Genomic DNA, 27986 nt, shown 5'->3' on the forward strand with positions numbered 1-27986 from the left:
CCTTTGTCTTTCAGATGCCGGAATGCAGTGTGAAGACCTCCGGAGCGCACGAAGAGTAGGTAAGCCTTTGTCTTTCAGATGCCGGAATGCAGCGCGAGGCGTTGGTGACAGCCGATGGACCAGGTAAGTGAAGAGCTGTCATTGAAGACCGTAATGCTAACCTGTTCTTTCTTGTCTTTATAGGTGTTGCTGAAGACTGGATTCAGGATGGTAAGCCTTTTCCCTTAGGCCCAGGATCAGATGCAGAAGACACTATGAGCGTTCTGCTGCAGAGGATGCAGAATAACGCAAAGCAAGATTCATCCATCGGGTGTGGTTTAAATAGCCTCCTGTAGTGCTTAGGTGTCTCCTTCCACAGCCACGCCTAGGTAAGAAAAGAGTTCCTGCTTTCCAGAAGAGTTCCAGTGTTCTGAATCTAGGGAGTGGCTCCTGCCCCACCCAACAGGAAAAGTAGTTCCAAACAGAAGAGGATCAGAGGCTCAACTGGCAGGCAAGTAAGCAGCATGGTCTGCTGCAGGTAAGTCCACCCAAGCATTATGAGCCCGGCGCTTCCAGCGCTGGGACTGGGCATATTTATGAGCCTGGTGCCACTGGCGCCAGGACTGGGTCCAAAAGGTCCCAATTGGGACTGGTTGGCACTCGGAACCTGGGTTATGGATCTGCTTCCAAGGGAGTTGGGAAAACCCTGACCTTTTGGAAGCAGAGATCATGACAAACGCATTGTTGACCTGCGCATACTTATTGCAGTTTTCTATTGTATTCCATCTAGTGTGGTGCCCTTTTTGTTGAATTTCCCCCGCCTGAATTAAGCCGCAAAAACGTTTTCAAATGACTCGCAAGCACAACTAAGGGGCCAACAGGTTAGTCCAGCCCCACATCTTAAAAGCTTTTGTTAAGGGGTCACTAATTTTTAATTTTTAGTGTTATCAACAGTCACCCACCAGTTTAGTAGGATGTGTTCATTGTATAGACTTGCATTAGGGTAAAATACCCCTGTGTCTGTCACTTACCGGGTATGGTATATTTGTACCTTATAAACACACATAACTAGATATGTGTTGGTACTTCCTGTTGCCTGGGAACTCTGCCTGAAGCAATTGAAGAGGCTGCTTAAATTATGTCATAAAAATGGATACCTTGACCTAGTTAATGACCCTAATCATATTTCAGCCCACATCTAGGTACCCTGTGCAGAAGTCTGATTTACAGTGGCATCTGCAGTAGGACTGAAGCCTACATCCATACATCTAGGACCCTCCCAAGAAGAGAAGACACCAAATAATTGGGGGGTAATACACTCACCACACCAGGTGAAAAACAGACAAATGATGTAGCCACAATACCACTCATCATCGTGTCGTTGCTTATTCTGGCACCAGATTTGTTTGTTTGTTTGTTTGTTTGTTTGTTTGTTTATTTATAGGGCGCCCGAAAACCCTTGGGTAGCTGGGCGCACAGAATAACAAGAATGCTTAGAACTTGGTTACAGGTTGCATATTACAGGTTGTTGGTAACATAAATTGTATACAGTATTTTTTTTTTTTTATTTGATTTAATTGTATACAACAATTTTTACAAAGTTGAAGAGGGGACGAAAAAAAAACGAAGAGAAATCCCCACATTAACTGGTCCGGATTCCCCGCAAAATCATTCTTTGTCCAGAACCCCAAAACATCTCAACATTCCCCAAAAGGCTCCATCAGATCAATTCTTTTTCGATTTCTATTTCAAATTCAAAATCAGAGTCAGAGACAGCGTCCCCCCAGGAAAAGTTAAGGTGAGGACGCCCAGCTAGCGATCCTACTCGCTCCTAACTACCGTCAGGTAAGCAGTTCGATCTCTCGGAAGAAGCCCACCACCGCAATCACCCAAGTAGTCTTCTCCCCACTTAAAAGCCGACACCACCATTCCTCTTCATCATAAACATGTATATTTTTGAACAGGTGCCCCAGATGTCTCAGGCGGGGGCCCGTGACTCCTAAGCAATTTAGCAGGAGGTGCCTTATGGTTTCTGCCATCTCTAACTTTCTGCAGAATCTGCAGGCTTTATCCGATACCAATTTTCTTCGGAATATGACTTCCCTTGTGTGGAGAATGTTCAGGCGGATTCTTAAGAAGTTCACCCTGAGAATGGGATCCGGGCCTATTAACAAGTAAGGCTTAAGTTTGTTCACTTTAGTCAACTGTGGAGGCAGATCTGTGAACAGTTTTGATGCGGCTGCTTTTTCCAAAGTATCAATCCAATCTTGCTGTAGTAGGCGCAATTTGACCTTCAAAGGGTTGTGAATTAATTCGTCTTTAGAGCTTCCAGCGCCCTCTAGGATTGATTCGATCTTTGCCGCCCATTTTATTAGCATTTTGCATGATCCCGACTGAATTTCTTGTTCGATTTCTTGCATAATCAGTGGGGAGCTTGGAAGTAAGGACTTTCGAAATAGCATAGCTTCGTTACGGGTCACAATGGAGGTCAAAGATTGTAGAGAGAGTTCCCTTCTTATTAGCACCATTGGTAGCGAGTCAGGAAGGTTAAGAACCTTTCTCCAATAAAATCCTTCCAGTTTTGACCAAAATGATGTTGGGAGGTTCGGTAAAGCTTCTGCCCCGTAAGTGAGCGTTGGGATCACTTTAGACTTGTAGAAAGTCACCACTGGCGCCATAGTGAATTTTCCACATTTTTTCAATATTGCCCGAGATTGTGAAATGAGCAATCTCGCTTTGGACATGATGGTCTCTTGCATCACTGTTTCCTTGCTGTTCTTGTTGATAATAACGCCCAGGTATTTGAAGCTATCCACCAGTTCGATTTTGGTGTTGTTTACAGCCCATGTGAATTTCTCCGACTTCCTTTCATTTCCGCCCAAAGTCATGATCTTAGTCTTTTCCAAGTTCATCAAAAGGTTGTTTTCCTTCAAATAGGAGTCGAGGTTATTTATCTGCCTCTGGAGGCCGATCGGGGTTACGTCAAAGAGTATTATATCGTCCGCGTATAATAGGCGTGAGATTTTGCTTGATCCCAGTGTTGGGGGGAACATCCGGACTCTAACTTCATACTCTTTGAAATCGGCCGTGTAAGTGTTGTACAGGGCGGGGGCTAAGGGGCACCCCTGCTTTACCCCTCTTTCCGTCTTCATCCAGGAAGATAAAAGGCCTTGGTTGTTCAACCGGACACATATTGTGGTTTCCGTGTACAAGGCCTTTATGGGCTCCAGTATCCTTGAGGGACAGGCGTGAGAGTAACATTATGTACATTCTTTACATGTAAGGGTGGAAAGGTAACAAATTATATACAGTAAATACATTATGTACATTTTACATGTAAGAGTGGAGGGGTATGTGTGTCATCAGGTCACAATGCTCAGGGTCACCGGTTTCAGAGGTCATTGCGTCGAAGCCAGGTGTGGGTATGGTGCCTGAAGCTGTTGTAGGGCTGGTCCCTTCTTAGTTCAACTGGTAGGGCGTTCCAGTACTGGGCTGATAACAAATCTTTTCCATTTGTCAAAGTAGCAGTGCCTCGTGTTTGGCTTCCTAGATTCTCTTAGGATGTCCATACATCTCTGAGGTAAATTGAGATGTCCAAACTCTATGACCTCAGGAGCCATGCTGCCAGGTTCATTGAGTTGGGTTGAGGATGCACTGTCTGACCTTGGTGCTGGGACAGTAGGTTGTACCAGCACGGGAGTTTGATGGGTTCGCACACCGCTAGTCTGTGTAAGTGTGGGAACCAGGGTTGCCTCGCCCACCTGGGAGCAACTAGGACGAGCGACATCGATTCCCTGTGCATCTTGTTGACCACCTTCCTCATGAGAGGGGTTGGTGGAAAAGCGTACGCAAACATCCCTGACCAGTTCATCCAGAGGGCATTCCCTTGAGAGTCTGGTTGGGGGAACCTGGATGCGAATCTTGGGCACTGTCTGTTTTCGCTTGTGGCGAATAGGTCTATAGTGGGGAAACCCACTGAGAGAAGATATCTTCTCTGATTTCTCTGTGTAGACACCATTCGTGTTCTTCCGGGAGGGGATCTCTGCTCAAAGCGTCCGCCAGAGAATTGAGATCCCCTGGAACATGTTGAGATGACAGGTAGATGTTCCGTCTGAGTGCCCATATCCAAATTTTCTGGGCAAGCTTGGACAGATTTGGCGAACAAATCCCTCCCTGCTTGTTCAGGTAAAACGTAGCTGTTGTGCTGTCTGTCAGGATCTGCACTGACAGGTTCAACAGGTAGGACTGGAACGCTTGAAGCACTCTGAATACTGCCAGAAGCTCTAGCAGATTGATATGATTCTTGGCCACTGAGTGAGAGCAGAGACCCTGAGCTGTGTGGTGGAGATGGTGTGCTCCCCACCCTAACATGGATGCGTCTGTTGTGACTACAGCCTGTACCTCGGGATTGTAAAAGGGTTTCCCCTTTGACAGGTTTTCTCTTGTCCACCAGTGAAGACTTCGTACAAGTGTTGGTGAAACGACCACTAGATCGCCCCACTGACCACTTGCCTGAGACCACTGTTCGCCAACCATTCTTACATGGGACGTATGCACAGGCGCGCGTGGGGGACTAGGTAAATACATGACGCCATCATGCCCAGCAAATGCATCGCTTTGCGCACCGTTACCTGGGACCAGCTTGATATAGCGCAATTTGCAGCAGTAGATTCCAAATTCTATCCTCTGATGGAAAGGCCAACCCCTCTTGTGTGTTAAGGACAGCTCCTAGGAACTGTTTGGAGGTGCTTGGCACCAGGCTTGACTTTTTCTCGTTGTGGAGAAACCCAGTTCGTAGAGGAGGTCGATAGTTATTTGATCTGCAAATTACTGGGGTCTCCCCCGTGATGAGCCAGTCGTCCAGGTATGGGTACACTGGGATTGCCTGCCTGCGTAGGTGTGCCGCCGCCACTGCCAGTACCTTGAGGGGGATTACCTCTTGGAGAGTAGTCATGTGAAATTTTTGGGGCTTGACATACTTGTTTGCAGGCCGTAAATCCAATACTGGGCGCATTGTCAAATCTTTTTTTTGGCACAAGGAAGTAAGTTGAATAAATACCCTTGTTTACCTGGTGTCCCGGGAAGAGTTCTATCGCGTCCTCTGCTAGAAGATTGGCGATCTCTTCGAGGAGGATCTTCTGGTGGTCTAATGAATGTACGTTTTGACGTGGAGGGTGGTTTCGGGGACGCTCTAACAGTTCTATGCAGTATCCTGCAGACACTGTGGACAGCACCCATCTGTCTGATGTGATCCCTTCCCAAGCTTGGGTGAAGTTGGAAATGCGTCTCCCTACTGGGGATGCGTGAGAAGGGACCCTGAACGGAACGTCACTGTTTTGCGGGAGGTGTGCCACCACCTCTATTGGGGCTGCCTCTTCCCTTACCACGTCCCATTTTGTTACCCCTGCCATAACTCTGGGTAGACTGCTGGTTGTTGTTATTCCATGGTGTACCCTGCCCCTGGCAATAGTTGGAGCCTCTTTGTGAATTTTGGCCGCGTGGGCGACGAAAATTGCCATTCCCTCTTTGATTAGGGGGTTTGTGTGTTAACTGGCCCAGGGATTTGAGAGTCTCGTATTCATCTTTGGCATTTTTTAATGCGTCCTCTACCGCCTTGCCAAACAGTAGATCAGGCTCCACCGGTTTGTCTATTAAGGATGCTTGTGTCTCGGGTTTAAACCCAGATTGTCTTAACCAAACATGTCTTTTGATAACAGTGCTCTCTGCTATCAGTCTGCCGGCGTTATCCGCGGCATCAAAGATTGCCTTAAGGATGCAACCGGACACAGCTCTTCCCTCCGATGCAACCTGTGCCAACTGGCTTTTTAAAGGTTCTGGGGCGGAGTCAATGAGCGCCACAACTTCTTCCCACTGATGGCAGTTGTAACTCTCAAGCAGGGTGGTGGAGTTGGCAATCCTTGCCTGGTAGGCGGAAGTGGAGGCTACCTTCCTTCCCAACCCATAGATCTTTTTGCTCTCCTTGTCGGGGGGCGCTTCAGACTATGATAGGGGTGTTCCTGCCCTCTTTCGGGTATTAATCACTACCAGGGAGTCCGGTTTCAGTTGCCCCCTTATGTACAGTGGGTCTGATTAGGCTGCCCTGAACAGTTTTTCGATCCTGGGGTTTACTGCCCTGGTGAGGTTGGGATTGAGAAGGGAAGGGTCTATTCTCCTTTGTATAAACTTGAGAATAGGGATGGCCTGGGCAACAGGTCTCTTTTCTCCCACTAGTTCCTCGGCAAAGTCCCTCTCCTCCTGTGCTCCCTGAGCATCTATGTGGAAGTGTTCAGCCGCTCTAGATAAAACCTCATTTAAGAGAGGTTGGTTGTCGACAGGAGAGTAGGTAACCAGAGGTTCTTTGCCTACTGGGGAGTCTACTCTGTAGACTTCTGGGTCATCTTCGTCCTCCTCTTGGCCTTCGTCATCCCCATAGTAATCCATTCCAGTTTGGTTGTCCAACGTGGCCAATTCTGGATCCTCATTTAGTGATGGATCCTCATCATACTGAGAGTATGGCTGTACGTAGAAAGGGTCAGAAGACCGACTTTGCGTTGGCGCCTCAACTCAAGGTTTTTTACCAGGGGGTTGCAGGTCCCTAGACCCTGAGGGAGTAGCCCCGTCAGAGGTATAGGCGAGGAAGTGCTGTGGATTCTTGGCATAGAAGTCTGCTAGGGATGACATTCTAGACATAACTCTGTCTATATCCTCACTTGACCATTCTTTAGAGCTGGGGATTACCCTTTCCTGGGAGGGTTTCCCTGCTATATCCTGACTGGACCGATGGCCTTGTGCAGGGGTCTTGGATAATTTTACAGAAGACTGTGACCTGTATTTATGTGTCTGTGGTGCAGATGAAGGCTGAGAATGTTTCTTCTGTTGTTTTCCCCCTCCCCGTGAGTGGAAGAGTGCTTCCCTGGCGTTTTCACCTTTTCAGAGCTTTTCGACGTCTGGCGTCGAGATTCGGGGGTAGTGTCTCTTTCCTTAGAGAGTGGAGGTCGGGACACGGGAGCAGCCGTCACGCGGTCTGCTGACGCTGACTCCTGGAGTGCGGCCTGGGATGGTGGTCGTCTTCCGACAATCGAACCTCCATTACTTTAGTGAGCGAGGCACTCTTGGCAACAGTGGATGGTTGCCTGGTGTCATGTGGCGATCTTGATCGAGAACGCCCAGAGGACACCGATTCGGTGGACCATTCTCTGTGTGCCTCTTTCCCAGAACTCGACGCGCGTGTCGAGTCTCGGTTGGACTTCAAGTGTTTAGTGGAAGTGTTGTGGGTAACGCTTGTGTCGCCGATGGTGTTCCCCATAGCTGCCCTGCCAGACAACCTTCTGAGGTGGGGGACTTGCGCTTGGCTGCCTCTCAACGCCACATTGCCCTCGCCGTCCGATAGGACTGCGTCGCTACCATCACTGAAGGCGCCCTCCGCTTCCATGGCCTCTCGTTGGCCTGGCATGTTGGGCCCAACGTTTGATCGAACGGTCCTTTAGAGTCTTCGGTTTAAACTGACTACACGCTCTGCAGTTCGCCTCGGGGTGGTCCCTCGGCAAGCAGAGGTTACAGGTGGCGTGTCTGTCAACCCAAGGGTACTTGCGGTTGCACTTGGGGCAAAATTGAATTGGAGAGGGGCACCCTCCATACGCACCCTGTGGCAGCAAGTTAGTGTGTGTAGGAATATATAAGAAAATATATATATATATATATATATATATATATATATATAGAGAGAGAGAGAGAAAGAGAGAGAGAGAGAGAGAGAGAGAGAGTGTTTAGTATGTACCCCCCCACTCTCCCTACTTGCAGGGCCGAGGCCAGAGGCCTTCCAAGGCCCGGGCCGAGGCCAGAGCCCTTCCTAGGCCCAAAGTACGTCGTGCAGCTCTCGACGGTTGTTTTCTTCTCCGGGCCGGCGTCGAGTGTCGAACCTCGGTGACTCGACGTTGGGATGGAGAAAATGGGGAAATATTAGGAATTTTGCAAAATTATGGCTAAGGCCAGGGAACTCCTCAGGATACTTCCGACCAGTATGGCGGAAAAAAACAATCTGAGGGTCCTAGACGCGTGAGGGATCATGGGTACAGTGGACGTCAGACTAGGGATAGAATTACTGGCACGCCCTGTGTCAACGTCCATTTTCGAGTTTCGAAAAACAAACTGTAATACTCAGCAGCTTCCACTAGATGTCGGCCTATGGGAAGAAGAGGTTGGGGTACCCATGAGTGGCGGGATATGGGAGCGGGCCCAAGGGCCCAAGAAAGTTTCTAGGAATGTGAGGCTACAGCAAATACAGTTATATATTACCCACAGAGCATATATGACTCCCCAGAGAATAGCGAGATTCAAGAACGCAGAACGGCAAAAATGCCCCAAATGCGGGGAAGAAAACTTTGGGATCACACATGTTTTGGGCATGCCCAGAAATTGGGAAATTCTGGGAAGAAGTAGCTCAACGACTAGATGAAAAGTGGATCAAGATAAATGTTGAATCAGCGTGGGCATTTTTGGTAGGTGGATTCTCTAGGCCACACCAACTGAAACATGTAGGTAAACTGAAGGACCTGGCATACATGCTTGCCAAGCGTAGAATAGCCATGGGATGGAAGGCATGCAACAGACCTAGGACAAAAGTCTGGTGGAGGGACCTTCAGAAATGGACTGAAGCTGAAACAGCAGTGTGGCAAGAAGCAGGGAATAAAGGAGGGGAGGTAGAAGCAGAAACCCTGACGGCTTGGAAACACTTAGTGGCTACACTGTATGGGCCCACCCAGAACTGGTGGAGCGACCGGGACTCTGCTGAAGACACAGAAGAGGAACCCCCTCAGGAGAAATAGATGAGGAATGCGAGGTGGAGTAGGCTTGAATGGGGGGAAGGGAATTGGGTAGGCAGCAGACATTCAAGGATAAATGTAAATTTTGAATTATTATTATATGTACTGCAAGTTTTGTTTTATGTTGTTTTGTTGGTGGAAAAATCAATAAAAATTGTTTTTTTTAAAAAACAGTTGAATAGCTCATGGAGTAAAACAGGAGGACTCCCAACACTTGAACGTATGGTACAAATCTGAAGATGGCTGCCAGAGGAGGGGCTCAAGGAGAGGGCAGTCAGTGGCTGGGTGCAGTATGACCCAGAGTGCAGTGATTGGTTTAGAGGAGAAATACAGTTTGTAAGTGAAAGTGAAACTGTTTTTTATTTTAGCGACGGTTCCCGGCCTGATGACAGGGAACATTCATGGGCATGTGAATCCATGCCGGACTCCATGCTGGAGAAGGGTAAAGATAGGGCCATAGATGACCTGCAGGAATTGATGGCAAGCCCAGAACAAATGGGAATTCCAGAAATCTGGAGAGAGAATACTTAACCATGAGAAAGAATACAGACATAAGAGGCAGTGCTCACAAAAGAAAGAATGTTGTAATCGTACTTTAATGCAATATTTTTAAAGGAATCACAAACATCTACAGTGTACCCAGAAATAAATGAGAGGGGATGAGGCTGCACCAGTGTAGGTGGTCACTGGCGCAAAGGCAGCGAGTCCTGTTGAGGCCTGAAAATGTTTTAACACAATGGGCTTCTTCAAAGAATTGCTTGTATGGCCCGAAGAAGGCATTAAGCTCTGTTTCCAAACAGAAGTGTATTTCGACAGCAAAAAAAGACTGAAACCCCTGTCAGAGAACAGATTTCAAAGCAATGTGGAGATAGGTTGAATTCTGGGCATCTTTCACCTTATGCAGATTAAGAAATATATATACCCCAGTAGGAAGTGTCAGGTACACCAGCGGTGACGACAGAAAGTTAAAGTTTTGAAATGCACAGCATAACTTCATTGAGGCAAACCTTTGCAATTATGTTTTTCAACAGGTTAAAAACAACCTTATTCTTCATTACTGTGGGTACTCGTGTACACAAATAAAACATGGTGTACAGAAATGCATGCACATTCACATGCTAAAGACCAAAATTCTTAATTTTATGTACACACCTGTCTGAAGCAAGACGGGGGAGCAGCTGTCGAAGCAGTTTCATTCAAGTAATCATCCCAGTTAAAATCATCTGAAAAAGCAAATGACAGATCACATGACAAAGGATACACGGAATACTTATATAAGGGATAAAATACCCCTACCAAACGTTATAAAGATATTACAAGTAACCAAGGCATTTCGTAACCAATTAGAGGAATGGGGCAGAAGGCCAAGTTACTGTATAAGGTCAAAGAACTTCAATGTGGCTTGCAATATCCTTTTTATGTATATTTTATTCCTTATTATGCACGGCCACATACTTTCAGTCCTTTTAATTCCTTGTCATTTGCTGATTCATATAATCAATATAGAACCTGTTTGGATTTAAAAAAGCAAAAAAGCAGCTCCTAATATGTTGCAGTAAAAATAGTTCAAGCAGTTTAATAAAATGGATCAACACAAGTTTTCATTTTGTGCTTTAAAATAAGTAATAACATGCATATTCCTGCTCTCACTGCAGCTCTTAATTAAAGCTATGTCAACCTTTTCCAACTGCCCTCTTATAAAATGGCATTCTGTGACATTGTGCAGTCATTGACTGATAAGGCACTGTTTATGGTAGCATGTTTATTTGGAGCAAGAATCTACGAGTTATTACTTATTTTAAAGCACAGACAAAAACGTACACCAAACGCATTTTATTAAACTGCTTAATCTATTTTTCTGCAACACATTAGAAGTTGCATATTTTTTTTTATCCATATAGATCCAACATTGATCATATGAATCTGCAACCGGAAGCTCTCTTACATTACATTAACCAAGAGGCCAGGTATTAAATCTGAAGACATTGTGTGACCATGTGTCATAAGGAATACAATATCCTCTCAGAGTTCTTTCTGTGACCTTATAAAGGAACTCCGCCTTCGGCCAGGCTGCTCTATTTGGTCAGGAATCTCCTCAATGACTTGCAATATCCTTATAATGTACGATAGGGGGAACTTTACCCCATATATAATGAGCAGACCAACTTACTGATAAAATGAAATGTTATATTCAACTGACTTTTTGAGACACCAGCTACAAGATATGGGTAGTCCACCCACAGAACCCTCAAGAACAAACTCCATCACCATAACTGCCTTTATTCAGAGATTGAATATAAAGTTGTAAATCTCTTGCAGGTTAGAAATTCTGACAAACATAACAATAAAAGAACAACATCTTTGAAGGAGCACCCTGATATGATATCATATGATATTTTATTTCTATGGCGCTCGTACACAAGTGGTTCAAAGCGCGACAAGGCAAGGGAGGGGAACATGGAAGAACAAAACAACGATTTTACTAGGCCCAGTGGCATTGAGAACGGGCAAGTGCATGGGAGAGGGTGAGGGGAAAAGTGCATGGAAGGGGGGAGGAGTGGAAAGTGCGGAGCAAAGGAGAAAGATAAATAGTAATAAATAATAAAGGCAACAAACAATGGTAGTGCAGCCAGCAAGTGGCAAGTGCTGGGTTTAAGGTAGCAGACAGGGTAGGTCTGATAAGTGCAGGAAGAAAAAAGGGGGTGTCTGTATGGGAACAGATACAAACCCCAGTGCAAGGGGTGAACCGGAGGCAGTGCAGGAGGGTGAGCAGGTACCTGGGCCCGGAGGACAGAGGGTGGCCAGGTGCACGGTGCCAAGAGAGACCAGATCAGCAGGGGATACAGGGGCGAAGGCAGAAGCAAAGAGGAAGGTCTTGAGATGCTTCCGGAACCGGAGATTGTTCTCCTCAAGTTTTAGAGAGGCTGGGAGGCTGTTCCAGAGGGAGGCCCCAGCCGAAGACAGAGATCTACCCCCAGCTTGTTTCTTTGAAAAACGACTGACCCTGAGGGAGTTAGAGGTAGAGGAGCGACTCGAGAGGGGAGGTATTTGCGTTGGGACACCATCATTTGAAATGCCCAAATAAATGTCCCCCCATATGAAGACTATGCAAACACTGTTTTAAGGTGAATCATGATCCTCTGTGCACCACCTGAACATTTTCTAGGAGGCCCAGCTTTTCAGATACTATTATGTGGGATGTGCTATTGACGGCCCTGCCCGTGACTGTAATCTGCCATTTTTCATGACACGACAGCAAGCTTTTCTGGTACCACAACTAAACTGTTTGAAGTTGAGTTTAGTAAGCGGTTGAAGTGGGTGGGAACGGTTGTAAGCGGTGCTCCTCTACTTTTTTAAATTAAGTTTTACTGTTCCTATACTTTTACTTAAAATAAAAGTGTAGCAAGAAGTTGAAACTTGCACTTTTGGTGCACTGCACAGAGCATTGCCTTAAACAGCAGGAGTGTTTGTTTGGGGTTTGCATAGTGCGTGGGAGGGGGCGTGGTGATGGGGTTTGTGGGAAGCGGGGGCAGGCCGGTTGGGAACATAGTTCCACTACTTCTTTTCGTACACTTCGACCACTGAGTTTAATTTAATATTTATAATACGCCATAGGCAAAAAAAAGGACATATAACACAAAGACAAGCAATTTACCTAGTGTGAGAAATCTGAGGGTATTCTCACTCCTATTCCCCATGGCTCCTCTGCGCAGGTGGCCAGAGAAAGGCCATCGCTCTTGGATCCCGACCCTGGGGGTGGACAAGCGAGGGAGGATGACCTGGGTGAAGGGTCTGTGGGGACTGGGAGTGGGATGACCTTGGGAGTGACACGGTATCCCCTTTTCCTACTAATGACCAACCCAACCCTTCCCACGTCTTGCTGGGATATTATAAACCAACTCCACTGACTTCCTCACATAAAACTACAAAAATTACTGCGTCAAGGAAGAGGCAACCAGGAGTAATGAGTACTAGTTGCTTTTACCACTCTGGTACTGGGACAAGGAAAATGTCTGCAGAGAGCAGTAGTGGTCAGGCATGTCCCCTTAATGATGGTCAAGCAGGGCTAATAATAAACTCGCACCTCCAGCCTGTTAAGGGGCTGCATGTGTATAAAAAGCCCCATCAAATTATTATAATTATCAATATAATTGTTCTTTTATAACACACTTAATACCAGAGATTGGTTACTAAGCACGGGATGGGGATTCAAACCTGTGTTGCGCTGCGTTGTCTTGCTTCCAGGACAAACGCGTTGCCCTTGAGCTATGGTTTAGGGAAGAGCGGCCCGTGAGGAGCCTTGAAAGGGGAGCCGTGCCAAAAGGCTGCCCCTTTTTCTATTGCTTGTAGTGCTAATTCTCCTGGGGTCAGAAGCCGACCCAGGAGTGCCTAAGGGCAGGAGGTGGAGCCGTGAGGCAACAGCCAGAAGGCCGTGAGATCTGCGCTGCAGGACTCGCATCAAAGCAACCAGTGAGCTTCTAAGCAAACAGAAACCCGGTGTGAGAGAGTTTGATCTTACGCACAAGGTTATTTTGTATCAGGTCTCTCGAATCTATGAACTGCTGATGTCCAGGGTGGGAAAGGAAGTGACCCAGCTGAGACGGGACTGGGAAGAGGAAGCCGGGGAACACATGAACGACGGGGTTGTAGGAGAGGGTCAAGCGATATCATAAAAAAGTGTATAGGAATGCATGGTTGCAACAGATCCAGCTATATGTTACCCACAGAGCATACATGACCCCCCAGAGGATTGCTCGATTCAAGAGCGCAGAAATACAAATATGTCCCAAATGTGGGGAAGTGAACGCAGGAATGATACATATGTTCTGGGGTATTGTACGTTTTGACTGTATCTAAACGGTCGCACATACAAAAAGGTCTAAAAATGCTTCCACCAAAGGTTCGAACACCAAAAGTTCGAAGCTTAGGTGGTAGTATTGAAGGAAAGTAAAAAAAGAAAAAAAAAGACTGCGGGGGCTGCAGGCGTGTTCCCCGCAACACCCCGCTCACTATACTGTGTGGTAAAGTGAGTGGGGTGTTGCAGGGTACACCCCCGCAGCCCACCCGTGAAAAAATAAACGGGGCTGCGGGGGTGTCCCCCCCAACACCCCGCTCACTATACTGTGTGGTATAGTGAGCGGGGTGTTGCGGGGGACACCCTCGCAGCACACCCACGAAAAGATAAACGGGGGCTGCCGCGGTGTCCCCCGCAACACCCTGCTCACTATACTTCACAGTATAGTGAGCAGGGGTTGGGGGGGGAGAAAATCCTGCAGCCCCCGTAAAAGAAAAACAAAAAAAAAGGATCCTGTGGCGCCGGTTCCAGATCATGGAAGTGATGAAAGGGAACTGGCGCCGCAGGGACTCAGCGTGAAGAAAAAGGTAAGTGGGGTTTCTTTATGTTGGGGGTGTGGGTGGGGGTGTATTTGGGGTGTGTCATGGGTGTGGGTGGGGGTATGTATGTGTGTTTGCATGAGAAAGGTGCGAACTTTTGGTGGTTCGCACCTTTCTCATGCAAACTTTCTGGCCACGGGCAAATCAGCCACGGTCGGATCACGTAGATCCTGTTCTGGGCATGCCCGGAAATTGGGAAATTCTGGGGAGTAGTAGCCCACTGCCTAACTGAGAAGGGGATCACGTTAGATGTGGAATTTGTGTGGGCATGTATGGTAGGGGGCTTTTCTATACTGCGCAAACAGAAACACATGAGTAAACTCAAGGACTTGGCCTACACACTTGCCAAGCGCAGAATTGCCATGGGTTGGAAAGCAAACAACAGGTAAAGGGTAGAGGTCTGGTGGCACAATCTCCAGAAATGGGCAGAGGCGGAAATGGCGGTATGGAACGAGGCAGCCAAAAAGGGGGGGAGCAGGAAGTGGGAACTCTGATGGCCTGGAGACACTTAGTGGCCACGCTGTCTGGGCCCACCCAGGCCTGCCTAAGTGAACAAGACTCCTCCCGGAATACAGAGGGGGAGGAGCCCCTAGAGGGAACAACGGCAGAGGGCGAAGTGGAGTAGGCTTGAGTTAAGGGGCAGGGTAATGGGGAGACATCGGATGTTTTATGATACTGTATATGATGCTTGACGTACTATGACATGCACTGTTGGTTTTGTTTGTGTTGATTGGTTGTTGTAAAAACTAATAAAAATTGTTTTTAAAAAAAGGTTATTTTGTATCAGAGTGGTTGCGTGAATGTTGAGACATGTTTTCGAAGGTCTCTGATCCGAATCCTTGCAAACCAGCAAACAAAAGGACTTGTTAATCCTTGAAAAAAAGAGAATACTTTGTTACGGAATGATCGCATGCACATGAAAGCGCGTTTTAGAAAGTCTCTTCGTGCTGGGCATATTTAAAGGCAAACTACAAAGGAACAAGTTACTTACCTGTAACTGTTGTTCTCCAGTATGGGTCTGGCATGGATTCACATGCTCATGAATATCCCCGTCGTCGAAAAAAATCAGTTTCAGTTTAATTTCTGAACTGTCTTTCTCCTAACAACCAATCACTAGTCTCTGGCTAATACTGCCCCCAGCCAATGACTGCCCTCTACCCAAGCCCCTCCTCTGGCAGCCATCTTCAGATTTGGTAGCACGTAAAATGGCAGTAGGACCAAGAGAAGAGCGGCAGAGGGGTAGGCAGGAGGGTTCGCATGTAAATCCATGCCAGATCCATGTTGGAGAACAACAGTAACAGGTAAGTAACTTGTTCCTTCTCCAGCATGGGGTCTGGCATCGATTCACATGCTCATGAATAAAGAATACATAGCAGTACACACATACACAACCACGGGAGGTGGAAAGGCTCAACATAAGCATCTCTTACCTACTCACCAGGCTCAGCTTCAAGCGAACAAGGTGGCGCAGCACTTCTTGGCCGACTCTGGACTCCTCCCCGGAATCCCTGTCGATGCAGTAGAATTTCGTGAAGGTGTGCGTCGACCTCCATGTAGCAGCCCTGCAGATGTCCAGCAGGGGCACACCAGACAGGAACGCCATAGTTGCAGCGATCGCTCAGGTTGAATGGGCTCTCGGACGGGCAGGCAACGGTGACAATGGGTGATGCAGCCGGAGAGCCACCTGGAAATGAAAGCCTTGGAGAGGGCCTTCCATGGTCCACAGGGCCAAAGTTCAAAAAAAGTTGCAGCGTCTTCCGGAAACTCTTTGTGCGGTCCACATAGAACTTTACCGCTCGAGCCACATCCAGCGTGCGCAGTCTTCTCAGCCGGCAATGAAGGCATCGGAAAAATCACAGGTTAACACCAAGGGCTCGTCTAGATGAAAGTTTGACGGCACCCTGGGCATGAAGGAGGCGTGTGTCCTCAGCACCAGCCTTGTGTCGTGAAAAGTCAAGTAAGGTGGCTTACAGGACAGGGCCTAAAGGACAGGCCCTGAATCTCACACCCCCGTCGTGCAGAGGTGATGGCCACAAGGAACGCTGTCTTCCATGACAAAAACATCAGCGGCACTGCATGCATAGGTTCGAATGGAGAGCCCATGAGCCTAATGAGCACCACATTGAGTTCCCACGCTGGGGCTGGAACCTTCACCGCCGGGAACGAACAGAACAGTCCTTTAACAAACTCCTTAACCAGACGGTGTGACTATAACAACAACCGTCCCAGAGATCTGGTGTAGCTGGTGGAGATAGCCGCCAAATGAACTTTGATGGAGGCATGGGCCAGCCCTGCTTTGGCCAACAACAGCAAATATGGGAGAACCCGCGGAGCCTTAACTCGTAGAGGGTCGATAGTGCATGGCACCAAACGGCGAACCTCTTTCATTTATGTCCATAGCATTTTAGAGTAGACGATGCTCTGGCCTTGGCAAGCACCTCCTTGCAGTCCACTGGGAGATCATAACCCCCGAACTCTAACACTGCAGGAGCCAGGCTTTCAGATTCAGCGATCCTGGGTTGTGGTGCAGTATTGCGCCTCCCTCCCTGGCGAGAACATCTGCGACCACTGGAAGCTTGACTGGAGGGGACGCTGACATGCTGAAAAGGTCCGGGTACCATATCTGCCTCGGCCACGCTGGTGCGATGAGGATCATCCTGCACCGGGACCGTTTGAGTTGATTGATGAGTCGAAGAAGCAAAGGCAGCGGAGGGAATGCATACAGAAACAGGCTGTCCCAGGGGAATGAGAATGCCATCCCCATTCTCCCCGGCTGGGGAAACCTGCTGGCGAACCTCCGGCACTTGGTGTTCGTCACCGTCACAAACAGATCGATCTGGGGATTGCCCCATCTGCGGAAGAGGTGATCCACTTGGTCCTGCCGAAGTTCCCACTCGTGGCAAGAGCGCAGCTCCCTGCTGAGCGAGTCAGCGACAGTGTTCTTCACTCCTGCAAGATGAAACGGGATGAGGAACATCCCCTGGGCTACGGCCCAGTGCCATAGGTCCTGAGCCTCTCCGGAAAGCGCCAGGGATCTGGTGCCCCCATGCTTCCTGATATAAAAGATTGTGGTGGTATTGTCTGTGAAGTCCTGCACCACCTTGCCCTTGAGGGACGGAAGGAAGGAAGGCTGCCCTCAAGCCCAAAACACTGTTCGCAGCTCCAGCACGTTGATGTGTAATGTCTTCTCCTCCAGCAACCACAGGCCTCTTGTGTGAGGACTTCCGGTGTGAGCTTCCCAACCTTCCAGAGAGGCGTCTGTCATGACCGTCTCCTGGTGCTGTGGGTTCTGGAAATCCGCGCCTCCGGATAGATGTGCGTGAACTTCTCACCATCGTATCGCTCGACGGAAGCTCTCGTCGAGCGCAATCTTGTCCTGGAAGCTTCCCGACACTTGTATCCAACGGTCGTCGAGGAACTCGTGTAGTGGACACATCCGTAGCCTGCATAGTCGGATGAGGTAGATGCATGATGACATCATGACGAGTAGAGACTTGATGGTCCTCACCATGGCGATCTTCATTGCCAACAGCTGTTGCACCTTGCCCAAGATGGCCGCTATCCTTTCCTCCGACGGAGACGCCAGGCACAACACCGTGTTGAGTCGGGATCCCAGAAACTGCGCGTCCTGCGACGGAGTCAAGCAGGACTTTGCATAGTTCCCCGAGAACCCCAGATCCGTCAGAAGGTGGACGGTCCTTGCCGTGTGGTCGACGGCGATGTCCTTTGAACTGGCCCGAATGAGCCGGTCGTCCAAGTAAGGGTAGACGTGGAGCGTATGAAGACGCAGCTGTGCCGCCACCGGTGCCAGGCACTTGGTAAAACTCCTTGGCGCCGACTTCAATCAGAAGGGAAGGGCCTTGAATTGGTAATGCAGCCCTTGAACCACGAAGCGCAGAAACTTGTGGATGGGGAAGTAAGCATCCTCCAAGTCCAGCGACGACAGAAAATCCCCTTCTTCTAGCTGTCCGAGCATGTGCTGAAGGGTCACCATCTGGAACTTTTGGGACTTGATGTATTTGTTTAGATGGAGGTCTAGGATGGGCCTCCAGCCGCTGGTCTTTTTCACGAGGAAGTTACGAAAGTACACTTCGGAGCCCCAGAGCCTCTTTGGAACAAGCTCTATCGTGCCCTTCTTCAGTATGGCCCACACCTCCAGCAGAAGCTGAGGGAAGGGGTTTTCTTGCCGGGCCACCGGTGGTATAGAGGGACACTTCCGTTGAAATTCCAGGGTGTGTCCCTGGGCAAGAGCGTCCAGCATCCAGCTGTCAAAGCTCGCCAGATGGCCTCCCACCTGGGTGCACGGGTGGGGGTCCGACGCCACGGCCAGGTCAATCCTGCTTGGACATCGAAGCGCTGCCTTGGGGACCCTGGCGACGACGACGTCCTCCTCCAGACTTGCCACGGCCCCTGTTGTTCTCCTGGACCAAAGAGCGGGATGGTTGATGGTAAGACGAGGCACCTCCACTGAAACCTTTGGAGGATCCTTGGAATCTGCCGCCAGAGGTCCGAAAGGACGGCCATTGCTGTTGAAGCGTGCCCAAGGCACGAGCCGTCTCCGTGTCCATCTTGATGGCCTGAAGAGACTCATCTATGGCCTTCCCGAACAAATTGGCCCTGTCGAAGGGCATGTCAAACACCCTTGACTGAACGTCCTGGCGAAAGTTGGTGGCCCTAAGCCAGCCCCGCCGACGAAGGCAAACGCTGTTGCCCATTTGGCAGAACCCTGGGTCAGCGATGTCCATGGCCAGCGTGATGGTGTGGTCCGACGCCACCTCACCTTCCTGCAAAATCTCCAAAGCTTCTGACCTCTTGTCATCGGGAAGGAAGTCCAGGATGGGAGCGATCTTGAATCACAATGGCGAGAGTGTTGGCGGCCTTGATTGTAGTCGCTGCTGACGTGATAACTCGTCGCCCCATGGCATCCAACTTTTTCCCCTCACTGTCCGGGGAGGTGGAGGCTGCCGAAGAGGAGGAGCCCGAAGACTTCTTCTTGGCTGCTGCCGATACCACAGAGTCCGGCGACGGTTGGGTCTGCAAGCACTTGCGTGCAGAGTCTGGCACCCTGTACGTCTTCTCATAACGGTCCTTCTTCGCCGGGGCCGTGGAAGGATTCTTCATGAGGGACAACCCCTCGTCCCAAATGTCATCCAGGAGTGGGACTGAAAGGACGGTCTTCCTCTTTGCCTCACAGCGCTGGTATAGGAAACCCTTTTTCTTCTTCTCCTCCGAATGAGCTGGAAGAGCTCCGAAGCCCTGGAGATCATGGCTTGAAATTATCCTATCTCGTTGGGTGGTGAAGATCTGAGAGGTGGCGACGGGAGACCCCACTACCGCCATCGTCGTCCGTGGCAGTGCCCGTCGTCACTGTGTCAGGATCCATCTCATCTCTTGGGGGGGGGGGCGAAGGGTGGCAAGGAAGTGGGGGGTGAACTTTCATCTTCTTGGCCAGTGGTTCCCGTCAGCACCGGTGCCGCGGGAGGGGCTGCCGGTGCAACAGGCATCCTCGTCTGGACCTCTGAGACCAGAGTATGCAAAACTTAGAGAATGTTCCGACGAAATATCTCCAGGTGGCCACTGAGGCAACAGAGCCAAAGGTGAAAATGGTGACTGCGGCGTAGGCTGATCGCACAGGCTCTCAAGGCCCTGCTGTTCCTCGTCGGTCCCCTCGTCGTCGCCCTCGTCGGAATTCTTGCGTAGGGCCTGCTCTCGATGCACTGCTCCCCCTGGATGGTCTGGTGGCAGGTAAGCTCCTCCTCCCGCAGGACTACCGGGCCACCCCCCCTTCTCTGCAACCAGGTGGGACGGTTTCGGTGAAATGACCGGCATCATCTTCTCCGTTGTCTTCTCTATGGGCTGAAAAGAGGACTGCCTCCTGGCAGGCAGTGATACTCTCGCCTTCGGGGCTGCATCCTGCGGATCAACCACTGCGGCCTTTGCGAGGGACATCACCACCCCTTCCATGGAAGGTTGGGCCTTCATCAGATATACCAGGGTCTTCACGTTCCTGGTCAAACCCGTGGCCTTCTCCTTAGGGGAAGGGCCAGCGCCCCGCTCTCCCTTGGCCTTCTCCGGAGGGCCGTTCTTGGGCTTCTCATTGAGTTTGCCTGGATGGTCTGAATTCCTCTTTGATGAAGATACAGAGCGTTGGCTGATGATCAAAGCCGCTGGAAACGCTGTACTCACCCTGGCCGCCGAGGAGCCCATCACAACAGTGCTCCTGGTAACAGTGGACTCGCGGGGCTTAGCCTTTTGTTGGGCCCCCGTGGGAGGAGCGCCCTCAAAGGTCTGATAAGACCGCTCAGATTTCTTGGGAGCAGGGGAGGCATGCTACTGGGACCCACGCAGAGCAGGGGCCTTGGCCTGGTATCTGGTAGTCACAGAAACATGGATACACCCTACTGCCGGCCCACTCCTAGCTTTTGCTATCCCCCCCAGGATTCAGCATCCACCGGACAGAAACGGACAAACACCCAAGGAGGCGGAGTCGCCCTAATAGCCAGAACCACCTTGCAAATCAGAACCTGCCCAATGGAACAAATACAGGGCTACAAACTACTACTAATAAAATGTACATCCAACCCTAAAACCACCACCAATTTCCTCGTAGTGTATAGATCACCGAATAAAAACACTCACCCGAATTTGGACGTCCCTCTACTATTAACTCCCATTATCAAGCCTAACACTAAATGTATCATTCTCTGAGACATTAACTTAGGCTTCAGTGATCCCCTAGATCTTGACGCATCAGCCTTCCACACAGCTATGTTAGATATGAATTTCGCACAGCTGATAAATTAACCCATCCATTCCCATTCCAAAGGAAGAACTCTGGATTGGCTCCTCACTCTTAACTCACAAGTCACTATCGACTATATCCTCCCTGTAGCGTGGTCAGACCATTTCGTTATCAATTCTATACTGTATAACAACATCATAGACCACACCATCCCCGAAAAACCTGATACCTTTGAATCCAGAAATATCAAAAAGCTCTCATCAGACAACCTCTCCCCTGCCCTGAATGCAGCACTAGCCAATACAACTCCAGACACCAACAATCCTGCTTACCTAGCAGATTGCTACCAACAAAGTCTCACCCATACTATTGATCTACTTGCTCCCATCACCACCAAAACTCGAATGCCAGATAAAAGATCTTGCTTCTGGTTCAACGGGGAACTAGTCTCCCTGAGACGCATAAAAAGATCGCTCGAGCACCTCCACAGGAAGACTAACAACCCAGAACCAGCGAAAGCCTTTGATGAAGCTAACAAAAAATTCAAATCAGCTATAATCACCCAAAAAGCCAATGCCTTTAACCTTCGCATCACCAATGCTTCCTCAGACAGCAAAGAACTTTTCTCTATCCTTAGAGAGCTAGAAAATCCATGTCAAGTTATAACACCCACTAACGCCAGCAAAGCCTGGTGCACCACAATCCAAGACGCCTTAGCATCTACAATCCCACTACTACAAAAGAAAATGAATAGCAAAAAAATACTCCTAGCGGAAAAAACTCCACCCACCATCACATCTAACCGATGTAACACCACTCCTTGCACTCCATTTCACCTCACACCGGTCTCACACAAAGAAGTGTCAAACACCATAGCCAAACTTAAAGCCTCCAACTGCAAAGAAGACCAATTCCCATCCCACCTAGTCAAACTCTGCGCCCCCAGCCTCACACCCACCTATTCTCACCGAATGGGTTAATGCTTCCTTTCACACCAACACAGTCCCCAGCAGCATTAAAAAAGCATAGGTGACCCCCCTCCTAAAAAAAAGACCCTAGATCCATCAATCCCCACAAATTACCGACCCCGTTCCTCCTGAAAATAATTGATAAAATAGCTTACTCCCAAATACAAAACCACCTAGAACATCACCAACTACTGGGGGACCGACATTCAGGATTCTGCCCTAATCATAGCACGGAGACAGCCCTTCTTGACCTGACGATCCAAATGGATGCCACTAGAGAAGCAGGCAAACTCTGCCTACTAATGCTACTGGATCTCTCTGCGGTATTCGATTTGGTCGACCATGACAAACTCTGCGGCATACTAGCCAAGAACTTCAATCTGTCTAATGATGCCACTGACTGGATCAAGTCCTTTTTAGCAGATAGGACATCAAGAGTGTCCATCAGTAAAGAATCGGCCGACCCCATACCAGTTCCCGTAGGCGTCCCGCTAGGTTCCTGCCTATCCCCCACCCTGTACAACGCCTATACTGAGCTGCTCTTTGCAGCCCTGGATGCCATGGGTGTCATCTACACCAACTTTGCAGATGACACCCAGATCCTCATCCCACGAACAGGCAACCACGAGCAAGACTCACTGCTCATCAAGCAAATCTGCTCACTTTGTCAGGATTCCATGGTACATTTCCAGGGTTTCAAAGGTACACAACTTTAAAAGACACACAGTTAGAATCCCAAGGTACTTTTCAAAGGCTTCATTAGCACATACTTCAATTAAATGAACATTAAATCAGGAAGTCATCATTTAACAATGAAACACAGTACGAGATTCAACTTTAGAAGAGTGATGTTTGGGTTATGTTTGGTTAGAATTTAGAACTTGTACAAAAATTCCTTAATGCCATTTACAGGAATCACTTGTTTCCCCAAAGCAAGATGGAGGGTCCTTCCTACAGCAGTGATTGGAGGGAATAGAATATGAGGTAGTTTGGAATGTTGGTCAAAGTTCTAAACTGCCTTTCATTTTAGCTGCCTTAGTGGTAGGTCGCAGTCTTTGAGCTCTGAGAACATATTGTAAAAATAATTCATAGTTTTTCCTGAATTCTAGAAGAAAAAAGAAGAATTCAATCTACAGAAGAATTGACTTTAATTCAAGACTTACTAAGTTGCAGAGAAGAAACAGATGAAGCAAGCTAAGTTGTTCACTCTTCAAAGTTTAATGAAATTGAGTGAAGTTCAGCTCGTTTGATTTTTTAAAACAGATGTATTGATATAAGTGACTGTATTTTTATGTTCAGAATTGAATCTGTTTTAATTATCCGTTATCTACAAGTAGCAAGTTATTTTTTGTGTATATTAGTTAACAAATGCGTGATGGTAACCTACTAACATACGCGCGGTTAATTTAAAGAATATTTTTTAAAATATAGTCACGTTCGGGCTGTATTTGACATTTAAATCTTTTACTCAAGATGCGTGCGCAAGTGTATATTTAGTCTCACAGTTCTTCAGAGTGAGGCTAGAGTAAAGAACCTTGACGTTTTCTACGTTCTTTCGCATGCGTTTCGTTGCTTTCACGTAAGTGGTTGCGCGGCTCGTCTTTTCCGGAAAGGACGCGTCGGTTGGATGTGCAGTCGTTATTCATCTACAAGAAGGAAGCTCCGGTTCAATGCGCGGTTCATCTCAAGACAACTCAAGTCAAGAAACAACATCTAAATAGTCGCGATTCATTTTAATCGCGGTAAGCATTAATAATGCACGGATCTGAATTTCTTGAGCTGAGTTTGAAGAAAAAGTGAATAGACTTTTAAAGAGACTTTTTGAAGTTAAGAAATTTAGCTTAAGTCAGCAAACACTTCAGTTTTGATATAGTTATCTCTTTTACTAATTAAAGAGACATTTTCAATAATCTAGAATTCAAAGACATTTTAAAAAGGAATTAAATTAAGAGATTCTTAGCAACAGAAGAATTCCTTTAGTAAAGAAGAAAGAAGAAAACCTAGTTGAGAAGTTTTGATATTTTTAAGAACATTATAGAACTACAGAATATTTTAGTTCAACTCCATCAGAAGAGAAACCGCCTATCAGCATCTACGCATAGGCAACAGGTATTTTAGAGATAGATAGAGAGTAATAATAAATTGAACTAATAGCAGAAATATGTATCAGTTGTACATAAAATATGTATGTTATTGTTTTCTCTAGATTTCACAGACACTGAGGCGAAAAATCCACTACCAGAGTATCAGAGGGCATCAGTGCAAGCCAGTGAAGATCTGCCTTTGTTTTGTTTTCCAATTCCCCTTTCCCCTTGGGTTTGCCAGCTTGGTAGTTTTATCTTTTGAGAGACTGTTAGGCAGGCAGACTTAGGGGGTCTGGTGGGCCAGCATCACTCCTGCAGGAAGATTCAATATTGGACCCGATACACTTATCCAAAACTGGATGGCTAACAATAGCCTTTGCCTCAATGATGATAAAACAGATCTACTCATATTAGGCTCATCCTCCAAAATTGACTCTCTCCAGCCTTTTTACAAATCATTTATCATTGATGGCACCACAATCCCAGTACCTAAAGAAGTCAAGACACTAGGTGTCTACTTAGACCCCACCTTAACTATGTCAAAACAAGTTAATACCCTAGCCTCCTCCACATCCAAACTCATCTCCCTAAGTTGTAAATTCCTCTCACCTGACAACTGCGTTACATTAGCAAGAGTACTTATATTTTCCAAGCACGGCTATTGTAATATCCTCTTCCTTGGCACCTCCAAAACCAATATAGCCAGAATAAAGCCCTGCGAGGTGCCCTAGGCATAACATTTTTTTAACACATCTCCAATACCAGGAGAGGCAACCACTGGCTCCCCATCCAAGCCAGGATACTATTCAAAACCCTAAGCATTACGCATAAGGAACAAGTTACTTACCTGTAACTGTTGTTCTCCAGCATGGGTCTGGCATGGAATCACATGCTCATGAATATTCCCCGTCGTCAGGCTGGGAATCCTCGGTAAAGAAAAAACCAGTATCAGTTTCGTTTCTGATCTGTCTTTCGTAGTAGTAACCAATCACTGATCTCTGCGTCATGCTGCCCACAGCCAATGACTGCCCTCTACCTAAGCCCCGCCTCTGGCAGCCATCTTCAGATTTGGTAGCACGTGAAGTGGCAGTATGACCAAGTGAAGAGCCGCAGAGGGGTAGGCGGGAGGGTTCGCATGTGAATCCATGCCAGACCCATGCTGGAGAACAACAGTTACAGGTAAGTAACTTGTTCCTTCTCCAGCATGGGGTCTGGCATGGATTCACATGCTCATGAATAAAGAATACATAGCAGTACACACATGCACAACCACGGGAGGTGGCAAAGGCTCAACATTAAGCATTACATCAAACTCAACATTAAGCAAATCTTACCTCCTCACCAGGCTCACCTTAGGTGAACAGGTTGCGCAGCACTGCTTGGCCGACCCTGGACTCCTCCCTGGAATCCCAATCGACGCAGTAGAATTTCGTGAAGGTGTGCGTCGATCTCCACGTAGCAGCCCTGCAGATGTCCAGCAAGGGAACACCAGATAGGAACGCCGTGGTAGCTGCGATCGCTCTGGTGGAATGGGCTCTCGGACGGCCAGGCAGGGGTCGGTTTGCCAACCGATGACAGTACATGATACAGCCGGAGAGCCATCTGGAAATGGAAGCCTTCGAGAGAGCCTTCCCCTGATTGAAAGGTCCAAAGTTCACAAAGAGTTGTGACGTCTTCCGAAAACCCTTTGTGCGGTCCACGTAGAACTTCAGCGCTCTAGCCACATCCAGCGAGTGCAGAGTCCTCTCAGCAGGCGACGAAGGCGACGGGAAGAAAACAGGCAACACCAAGGGTTCGTTGAGGTGGAAGTCCGACGGCACCTTGGGCATGAAGGAGGGGTGCGTCCTGAGCACTACCCTCGTGTCGTGAAAAGTCAAGTACGGGGCCTTGCAGGAAAGGGCCTGGATCTCTCCCACCCGTCGTACGGAGGTGATGGCCACAAGAAACGCTGTTTTCCACGACAAGAACTTCAACAGGGCCGAGTGCAGAGGCTCGAACGGAGGTCCCATGAGCTTGGTCAGCACCACGTTGAGCTCCCACGCCGGGGCCGGAGCCTTCACCGGCGGGAACGATCTGAACAGTCCCTTCATGAACTCTTTCACCAGACGATGAGACCACAAGGACGTCCGCCCCGTGGTTCTGGTGTATCGGGAGATCGCAGCAAGATGAAACTTGATGGACGCGTGGGCCAGTCCAGCTTTGGCCAGCGTCAGTAGGTACGGCAGTACTTGGGGAGCCCTAATCCGCAGAGGGTTAATCTTCTGTGCGTGGCACCAGACAGAGAACCTCTTCCATTTGTGTCCGTAGCATTTAAGAGTTGAGGACGCCCTGGCCTTTGCAAGAACCTCTCTGCAGTCGGCCGGTATGTCGTATCCTCCAAACTCTAACGCTGCAGGAGCCAGGCCTGCAAGTTCAGCGACTTCGGGTCGTGATGGAGGATGGCGCCTCCTTCCCTGGAGAGCAGATCCGCGTCCACTGGCAGCTTGATTGGCGGGGACGCTGACAAATCCAGAAGGTCCGGGAACCATATCTGCCTCGGCCATGCAGGTGCGACGAGGATCATCCTGCACCGGGACCTCTTGAGCTGGTTGATGAGCCGGATCAGCAATGGCAATGGAGGGAACGCGTATAGGAACAGCCCCTCCCAGGGGAACGAGAAAGCATCGCCCATGCTCCTCGGCTAGGGAAACCTGCTGGCGAACCTCCGGCACTTGGAGTTCGTCGCCGTCGCGAACAGACCGATCTGGGGTGTGCCCTACCGTCGGAAGAGGCGGTCCACTAGATCCAGTCGTAGTTCCCACTCGTGGCACGAGCGCAGCTCCCTGCTGAGTGAGTCGGCGATGGTGTTTTTTATCCCTGCCAGATGAAACGGCACCAGAAACATCCCTTGGGCGACAGCCCAATGCCACAGATCCTGGGCCTCCCTGGACAGGGCTGGGGACCTGGTTCCGCCCTGTTTTCTGATGTAGAACATGGTGGTGGTGTTGTCGGTGAAGATCCTCACCACCTTACCCTTGAGGGACGGAAGGAAGGACCTGAGGGCCTAAAACACTGCACGGAGCTACAGGACGTTGATATGGAGGGACTTCTCCGTCGGGAGCCAAAGGCCTCTCTCGTGCAGATTTTCGGTGTGCGCTCTCACCCTTCCAGGGAGGCATCCGTGGTCACGGTCTCCTGGTGGCCGGGGGTCTGGAAGTCCATGCCCGCCGTCAGATGCGCCCGGGCGCCCCACTACCGGATCGCTCGTCGGAAACACTCGTCGAGTGTGATCCTCTCCTCGAAGCTGCCCGTCGTCTGGATCCAGCGCGCGTCCAGGAACTCCTGCAACGGGGGCATCCGGCGCCTGCACAGGGGGATGAGGTAAATGCAAGAAGACATCATTCCGAGGAGGGACTTGATGGACCTCACTTTGGCCGCGTCCGCAACCAGCATCCGTTGCACCTTGCCCAGAATGGCCCTCGTCCTTTCCTCCGACGGGGAGGCCAGAAGCGACACTGTGTCGAGCTTTGCTCCCAGAAACAGTGCGTCTTGCGCGGGCACCAGGTGGGACTTGCCATAGTTTACGGAGAATCCCAGGTCCGTGAGAAGTTGGACGGTCCTTGCCGTGTGCTCCACGGCGAGCTCCCTCGTCTTGGCTCGGTTGAGCCAGTCGTCCAGGTAGGGGTAGACGTGGATCCCCTCTCGGCGCAGCTGCGCCGCCACCGGTGCGAGGCACTTGGTGAACACCCTGGGTGCCGACCTTAGTCCGAAGGGAAGGGCTCTGAACTGATAGTGACGCCCTTGGACCACGAACCTGAGAAACTTTCGGTGTCCCTTTAGGATGGGAATATGGAAGTAGGCATCCTCCAAATCCAACGACGACAGGAAATCGCCCTCCTCCAGCTGACCCAGGACGTGTTGGAGGGTGACCATCCGGAACTTCTGTGCCTTGATGAATTTGTTCAGTCGTCGTAGGTCCAGGATGGGACGCCATCCTCCCGTCTTCTTCTTCACGAGG

At 49.0% G+C, this 27986-nt stretch overlaps 1 protein-coding gene across 7 annotated transcripts in view; it reads right to left on the minus strand.

Annotated features, from left to right (window-relative positions):
• Window positions 1-27986, minus strand: part of SCML2 (Scm polycomb group protein like 2) — a 1699115-nt gene that overhangs the window by 1410319 nt on the left and 260810 nt on the right. For all 7 annotated transcript variants that reach the window (XM_069636837.1, XM_069636835.1, XM_069636832.1 and 4 more), the window contains one exon: window positions 9954-10024. In XM_069636837.1, coding sequence (XP_069492938.1) covers window positions 9954-10024 — 71 coding nt within the window. The remainder of the gene's footprint in view (window positions 1-9953; window positions 10025-27986) is intronic.

This window comes from Ambystoma mexicanum, chromosome 7p (genome assembly GCF_040938575.1).
Source record: "Ambystoma mexicanum isolate Mex_15411 chromosome 7p, UKY_AmexF1_1, whole genome shotgun sequence".
In the NCBI taxonomy this organism is placed as follows: domain Eukaryota; kingdom Metazoa; phylum Chordata; class Amphibia; order Caudata; family Ambystomatidae; genus Ambystoma; species Ambystoma mexicanum.